Source organism: Microchirus variegatus (assembly GCF_963457635.1).
Source record: "Microchirus variegatus genome assembly, contig: SCAFFOLD_69, whole genome shotgun sequence".
NCBI classification, from domain to species: domain Eukaryota; kingdom Metazoa; phylum Chordata; class Actinopteri; order Pleuronectiformes; family Soleidae; genus Microchirus; species Microchirus variegatus.
Window position 1 is genome coordinate 82,382 of NW_028154651.1, and position 8,528 is coordinate 90,909.

The 8,528-nt window shown below is 42.4% G+C and overlaps 1 protein-coding gene across 1 annotated transcript; it reads left to right on the forward strand.

Moving 5' to 3' along the window:
- Window positions 1–589: 589 nt before the first annotated feature.
- Window positions 590–8,528, forward strand: abcb9 (ATP-binding cassette, sub-family B (MDR/TAP), member 9; the record flags this gene model as incomplete). The annotated part of the gene is made up of 11 exons (XM_083910931.1): window positions 590–1,262; window positions 2,360–2,474; window positions 2,665–2,795; window positions 3,387–3,592; window positions 3,684–3,881; window positions 5,366–5,494; window positions 5,604–5,792; window positions 5,938–6,111; window positions 6,494–6,653; window positions 7,249–7,385; window positions 8,169–8,528. 11 exons carry the CDS (start codon window positions 590–592, stop codon window positions 8,484–8,486), a joined length of 2,430 nt encoding a protein of 809 aa, XP_083767057.1. The 3' UTR covers window positions 8,487–8,528.

An 8,528-nucleotide genomic window follows, 5' to 3' on the forward strand; every position in this document is an offset into this window, starting at 1 on the left:
GATAAATTACTAACTCACGTTTTCTTTTTCATCCAAGTACTTGTCCGGAAGAGCACTCCTTCAAAATAAAAGTAAGTATAATCTATAATATTCTCTTATGAGCCAATAAACGTTAACATCTAAACTAATTGTGGCCATATAACAGTGCAGTGCGTATGAATTTTAAGTTCTGACCAGATTTGTTGTTGAATATTCGATTAATTGATGACTAAATTAATGACAGTTGATTAATTGGTTTGAGTGTTTTTCCCAAGTAATTAAAACAAGTTTCTCTGATTGTTCTGGTTTATTTACTCCAGATAACATAAAAATCATTAAAAGTGAATAACTTTTGGTTTGTGGACAAAACGAGACATTTGAATAACATCATTATCATTTTAAACAACACAACACAGATCAACCTTTTACAGACCAAACAAGTACTCGATTAATCAGGAAAATAATCGACAGATGAATTGTTTATCATAATAACATAATAATAATAATGTTGTTATTTATTGATATTTAGGGTTTTCAAATTGAATTTTCTCTCTCTCCTGATCCTGATATTGATGTTTTAACTTCCTGTTTCTCTTCCCTGATCACCAGCATGGGCATCAAAGTGAGCGTGAGCACGAGTGTGTTGTTTACACTCCTGGACGTTGTCCTCACCACTGTCCTTTACGCACACGGGTCACACTTGGACACGTTCGGTGAAGATGTCCTGAACTTTAACATCCTCCACTCAGCGATGGACCTCTGGGGGCTCGGCCTGCTGCGAGCCGCCCTTCTGCTCGGAGCCTCCGTAGGCGTGTCGTGGAACAAGAAGCACGGCCCGCGGAGGGTCTCGGCGCTCACCAGCCTCATTATCTTCATCTGCCTCGTCGTCATCACTTACTCCCTGGCTAAAATGCTCATGCTGACCGAGGTGAAGCCTCTGACGCAGCAGCCCTGGCTCCTCAGTCTCATCTGCTGGACTTTTGCCTCCTCCGTGGGCGTCACGCTCCTGTGGAGTCTGCTGGGGAAGGAGTCCAGCCCGGAGAAAAGTCAACGTAGGAGATACGACCGAGGGGAAGGAAGCTGTGAGGAGACTGAGAACCTGTTGGCGACAGCTGGTGATGAGGAGGAGGAGGAGGAGGAGGAGGTGGGATGTGAGAGGGAGAAGAAGAAAGAGAAGGAGATGAACAGCTCTGGAGCTACAGTGGGACGTTTGATGAGCTTCTCCAGGAAAGACGCTGGTCTGCTGTGTGTGGCTTTCTTCTTCCTCGTCATCTCAGCTGTGTGTGAGTGAACTTCAAGTGTAGATGAACCCCATAAAGGTATCTAGATGTTCTAACTAGATCAGGGGTTCTCAAAGTTTTGATACCTGAGGCCAATTTAGGAACCCAACATTGGACTGAGGGCCGCCAAAGAAAAAAAAAAAAAAAAACACAGAAGGAAATCCCATTTGTAATAACTTTATGACCAGATTACAGTTCTACAGTTTAGCGTTAAGTAATATAAGCGTTAATATAATGAAATTTAAGCGTTAATATAATAACGCTTTATAATTTACTGGGTAATTACCCAGTATTTTGGCCATTGTTCTTACCTTCTAATTACAGGTTAATACCAAGTAACACATTTCTGTTACCATATATTTACTGGGTAAATAGCTAGTAATTGGGGGCTGTAGCTACCTGCTTATTACCAGCTTATAACACAATAATACACTAAAATTCACCATATAGAAACCATGTAAATACCCAGTATTTTTGTTTACACTAATTGGTCTGTATCCAGTGATGTCCAATAAACATTTAACAAGCTTAGTCGCTCCTGGATTAAAACTATCAACTGTAATTCATTGCGGGGCCACCAGAAATGTTTCTGTGGGCCAAAACCCCACTTTGAGAACCAATGAACTAGATCCTCTCCTGACTCACCCTTTAACACAGTGAGGTGAACCTGTACAGTCACCCTCTTACACCAGATTGCGTCACTCTTGCAAGGTCTTGCCTTGAAGTGAAGACTGTGTCACTCGTTGCACGTTATACAACACATTTATCTTTTTTCATGAGCTAAATAACGACCTGCTGAATCATGAACACTCTCTGTGTCATGTTTATGTACATTAGTGACTCATGTAACAAGCTTCTAAAGTCTAAAGTCTCTATTTATGTGTAATTTTACCATGAATGCGTCACCTTCTGACAAAGAGCTTTAGTTAATGATTATTGTTATAATTCATCATCAGACTCAAGGTCAGAATATTGATTATAGATTAATCTGCTCGATGTTTTCTCAAAGGAACCATTTGGTCAGAAATTAGAACGTGAAACGTCTATTTATACTGAATTATACTGTATATAAATCACAATCTGTGTGTGTGTTCCTCCAGGTGAAGCCTTCATACCGCTCTACTATGGCAGAGCCATCGACAGCATTGTGAGCTACAAGAGCATGGAGCACTTTGCACAACCAGTCATTATCCTGGGAGTGTTGGCGCTCGTCAGGTGAGTGACATAATTACACTAACAGTAAAATGTAAAGTCTCACAGGTGTTTGAATATATGAAAGTAGGTATTATAGTATGTTATTTGGTGATATAGTTAGTGACGTTTGACAAAACAGCATCTGTGTCTTCTGAAAACAAAAAGAAATGATAACGTTATGGCGGATTTTGTGTGTTTTTTTGTGCCTCAGTTCATTAGCGATGGGAATGCGCGGCGGCATCTTCACCCTGACGTTTTCTCGTTTTAACCTTCGACTCAGGAGCCAGCTCTTCAGAACTCTGATGAGGCAGGAGATTGGCTTTTTTGATGAAAACCACACAGGTATCACATGTGTATCAGGACTTTATTTAAAACGTCTGCGAGCAGGTGGTTTTTGGCTAATGTTATAATATGCTATAATAGACTTTTGTCCATACCTTCACGTGGTTCCTATATTCTTCGGAAAAAGTTAAAAAGGTTTTAAAGTTAAAACTGTAGAGAAAATCTGTGATTTTACGTCACACAGGAGTTGTTGATCCACTGCTGCAAATGTCTTATTTTGTGACGTCAGTGACACAAAGTGACCACACGAGGCAGCAGTAAACCAACAGCTCCTGTGTCCCTCTGTGGACTTTGGTGTGGGAGAGTGAGTGAATATACAAACTTCAGTTTCCCGAAACACACAATGAGAATTTTCTATAGATTTGGTCCTGGAATGACAGGAAAGACGGCGGCTCCCCTGTGTAGCCCTTCAAAATAAAGGCGTGTGTGACGAGTGATTTTGATCGCGATTATGACAATAATGGCATTTTTACTACACTCAACTTACTTTGAGGGCTTTTTATCGCAATACTTGATGATAATATCTTGATTTAGAGACTCAGTGGTCACTGTCCCTCTCATGTTTTTCTCCCCGTCTTCATCACCCTGTAGGTGACATCATGTCCCGTCTGTCAGCCGACACCATGCAGGTGAGTGACCTCATCAACCAGAACGTCAACGTCTTCTTGCGGAGCACGGTCAAGGCCACCGGCGTCCTCTTCTTCATGTTCGGTATCTCGTGGAAGCTCAGCCTCGTGGCCATCATGGGCTTCCCTTTCATCGGCCTCGTCTCGCAACTCTACGGAGATTATTACAAGGTATAGAGTGTGTGTGTGTGTGTGCTAACAGCGCAGGTCTCCAAGTGATTGTGAGACAAATGAACAAATTCTCTGTTTTTGTTTGTTCCAGAAATTGTCCAAACAAGTCCAGACCACACTGGCAGAGGCCAACAAAGTTGCAGAAGAGACCATTTCGTCCATGAGGACAGTGAGGAGCTTTGCAAACGAGTGTGGGGAGGACGCCTCGTACTACGCCAAGCTCTTAGCAATGTACCAGATCAACAAGAAGGAGGCGCTGGCCTACGCCTGCTACATGTGGTCCAGTAAGGTAGGTGTCCACGTTCACCTCGACAACACATCGACACGTTTAGGATCCGTGCCATGATTTTGACGTTCACTGACGTTCATAGATGTTTCACAGACGTTCACAGATGTTTCACGGACGTTCATAGATGTTAACAGACGTTCACAGATGTTTCACAGACGTTCATAGATGTTTCACAGACGTTCACAGACGTTCATAGATGTTAACAGACGTTCACAGATGTTTCACAGACGTTCATAGATGTTTCACAGACGTTCACAGACGTTCATAGATGTTAACAGACGTTCACAGATGTTTCACAGACGTTCACAGACGTTCATAGATGTTTTATAGACCTTCACAGACATTCTTAGATGTTTCACAGACGTTCACAGACGTTCATAGATGTTTCACAGACGTTCATAGAAGTTTCACAGACGTTCATAGACGTTCATAGATGTTTCACAGACGTTCATAGACGTTCATAGATGTTTCACAGACGTTCATAGATGTTTCATAGACGTTCATAGACGTTCATAGATGTTTCACAGACGTTCATAGATGTTTCATAGACGTTCACAGACGTTCATAGATGTTTCACAGATGTTTCACAGACGTTCATAGATGTTTCACAGACGTTCATAGATGTTTCACAAACGTTCATAGATGTTTCACAGACCTTCACAGACGTTCATAGATGTTTCACAGATGTTTCACAGACGTTCATAGATGTTTCACAGACGTTCATAAATGTTTCACAGACGTTCATAGATGTTTCACAGACGTTCATAGATGTTTCACAGACCTTCACAGACGTTCATAGATGTTTCACAGATGTTTCACAGACGTTCATAGAAGTTTCACAGACGTTCATAGATGTTCATAGATGTTCAAAGATGTTTCACAGACCTTCATAGATGTTTCACAGATGTTTCACAGACGTTCATAGATGTTTCACAGACCTTCACAGACGTTCATAGATGTTTCACAGACCTTCACAGACGTTCATAGATGTTTCACAGATGTTTCACAGACGTTCATAGATGTTTCACAGACCTTCACAGACGTTCATAGATGTTTCACAGACCTTCACAGACGTTCATAGATGTTTCACAGACCTTCACAGACGTTCATAAATGTACTCAGAAAAACAGTTTACTTGCATATTTATGACATTTTTTACCTCCTAATGTATTTAGACTGTGGTTCAGAGGAGGAAAACACATGATTTAAACCAGATGAAAATATAAATTGTTTTCTTTTCTTCACCTTAAATGTAGCCATTTATTTGTAGTTTAGACGAGGGCCATGCTTTACAGAGGCTGCCTGCACAGCATGAGAATGATTTTTAAATACGACTAATAAAAACCCAGTAGTCACAGGTATTTGCAGAATGACGCTTTATGTATTTTTACTTGTTCTCCATTAAATTAGTGAACGTTTACACTGTTATTTCTTGTCAAATCTGTAGCTGTGTGTCACAGTACCTGTGTGTGTTTGCGTTTCAGATTTCAGAGCTCGTTCTGGAGGTCTCCGTCCTCTATTACGGGGGTCACCTCGTAATTACCCGTCAGCTGACGAGCGGTAACTTGATATCTATATTCATTTACATGCTCGAGCTGGGTGAATGTCTCGAGGTGTGTCATCAGTTTTGTAGATTTCTTTTTATCATGTTATTATAAGTGTTCAAAAAACGACGACGAGAGACGGCGATGCTTAGGTGTGACGTTTTTGTTTGTCTTGCAGAACATTGCGTCAGTGTACACTGGATTAATGCAGGGAGTGGGAGCCGCGGAGAAGGTGTTTGAGTATCTGGAAAGGGAACCCAAACACCCCGCTGACGGCACGGAGGCTCCGGACACGTGCACCGGTCTGGTGGAGTTTAAAGACGTGACGTTTGCTTATCCAACGCGACCTGACACTGATGTTCTCAAGGTTTGTTCTGAAGCATCTTCTTCTGAAGCATCTTCTTCTTTCTATCCGACTGTGACTGTGGCTGCATGTTCAACAGATTTTGTGTAAACGTGTGAAGAATATTATATGACCTCACTTGAATTGGTTCCCTTCTTTTTTTGTATAGGGCGTGTCGTTCACTCTGCGGCCAGGAGAGGTCACTGCTCTCGTGGGTCCCTCAGGCAGTGGAAAGAGCTCCTGTGTGAGTCTGCTGGAAAACTTCTACCTCCCTCAGCAGGGTCAGGTGCTTCTGGACGGAAAACCTGTTCACACCCTTCAGCACCACTACCTCCACTCCAGGGTCTGTATATATTATATATACATATATATTTATATTTATTCATTTAGAGGAGACGGACGTGTTATTTTTACCTTTTCTGCAAACCGACAAAGTGTTAATACGTCTGTAAATACTTTCAAAATAAATGTTTATTTTACAACTGGACTTGAAAGTCAAACTAAACCTAATCTAAGGACGACTCTTACACCGTATGGTATGAATTTTTATGCAGGCGAAAGAAACTTAATGTCCAGGTTTGTGTGGTTTTATTGTCAAAAGAGATAGAAAATAAACAAAACCACAACGTTAATCCCGTCTGCTAAAGAGTGTAACACTAATAACTGTAATAATAATGGACTTATATCACTAATAATAACACTATCACACCTGTGTGTGGCTGCAGGTGGCTCTCGTGGGGCAGGAGCCGGCGCTGTTTGCTCGCTCGGTCGAGGAAAACGTCACGTACGGCCTGAGCGGCGTTTCCATGGAGACGGTGGTTCAGGCTGCCACCAAAGCCAACGCTCACGACTTCATCAGCAGCCTCCCCGAAGGCTACCACACAGGTCATTATTATTATATTTAAAAATGTCGCATGGCATACGAGATAGGGGGCGCCAAAGTTGGCAAACATTCTGATTTGTAAAAACAGACAACGAAACGCTTATAACTTTGCGATGGAGGATCCAATGTCCTTCCCTGGATTGATGCCCTGGAGAAGTCTATATAACAATATTCAATGTCCAAAACAGCGCCCCCTGGTGACGGCAGACTATGCCATTTACTGTGCAAAAAACCAAACTGTTATAACTTTGCAAATCCTGTTCCAATCTGAACCAAACTTCCTTGGACTGATCACAGTCTGAAGAAGTCTGTTTTCAGCATATTCTATTTTTGTTTTATTCTTATAATCCATATTTTTATATTGTATATAAAGAACATAGATGTTATTATTCTTTACCTTTTCCGTGACTGAAAAGTGTAAACATGGGAAAAACTTTTCCTGTATCTTAACAGGACTTTTTTAATCCCAGACTATATTGTCGATATAATCCGTCATATCCTGAATGACCAATCGTCTCAGTAGAAAATGAAAAGGTCCAGCAGGTTCCTGCATGTGTGATAACTCTTTAATCATCTCTACTTTTCCACCTCCTCCAGATGTTGGAGAGAAGGGAACTCAGTTGTCCGGGGGCCAGAAACAAAGAGTGGCCATCGCGAGGGCTCTCGTCCGCAACCCTCGCGTTCTTATTCTGGACGAGGCGACCAGCGCTCTGGACGCAGAGAGCGAGCACACTGTGAGTAAACGGCGTTAGGTTGTCAGGCTCACTCCAAAGTTTCAAGAGGAATTTTTTGGCGCTAGAGAACGTGGATAAAATTGCGGAAAATGCTAAATTCCTACGATTTGGTCTATCGTGTCTAAGTCGCGCATAGTTGTTCCGATGTTAAGCAAACTTAACACTCGTTGCTCTCATGATTCCAAACAAATGTCTTATGTACTTCCATTAGCTCCGCCCACCCAGAAGTCGGCCATTTTGGAAAATCTAAAATCTACGTATTTGAACAAACCCGTGCTAGCAGGTTTTGAGCTAGCCGCGTCAAACTCTGACCATGTGTTCTAGACAAGTTACTGATGAAAGGTTATTAAAATTATTATAATTATTATTTTCTCTATGTCAAAAGACGTGGCCAAGTTTGACGTTAAAATGGCAGGAAAACTACTTTAAAATTCCACTTTTCGAAAGCTTTAACGTAAACAGAACTCTGTGAAATGCGAGTCCTTCGAGTGGTCCCAGTGACTCACCGAAACTGTTCGAGAAACTATGAAACCTCTGTGAAAAGGGTACAGATGTAACCAGCGGTAGGGTTAACCCTAACCCTAACCCTGTGCGGTCCTTTCTCCAGAAGAGACTCTGTTTCTAACACAGTCTTTTTGATTAAAAATGAAGTATTTCCTTTTTGTTTGTGAAGAACCAAACCAAAAGTAGAACCTCACAAGACGCTCTGCGTGCAGCCAGAGTTTTTTCTCGTAATATTAAGACTTTCTTCAAGTAATGTGATGATTTTGTTCTTTAATGTAGGTTCAGCAGGCTCTGAACAACATCCTGCAGGAGCACACGGTGCTGGTGATCGCCCACCGCCTCAGCACGGTGGAGAAGGCCGACAACATCGTGGTGATCGACGGGGGCCATGTGGCTGAACAGGGCCCGCACACTCAGCTCATGGCCAGCGGGGGGCTCTACTCCAGACTGGTGCAAAGGCAGGTCCTGGGCGTCCAGACGGGGGCGGAGCTCCTGAACCCACCTGAGCGTCAGCAGTGGAGGAGACAAAGAAGAAGAAGCAGCAGCAGCGGCAGCGGCAGCGGTGGCAGCGAGTCGGAGTTCAAAGCTCGGTACTGAGAAGGAACGGCGAGTCCTTGAAATTCATGTCGACCAAGTAGT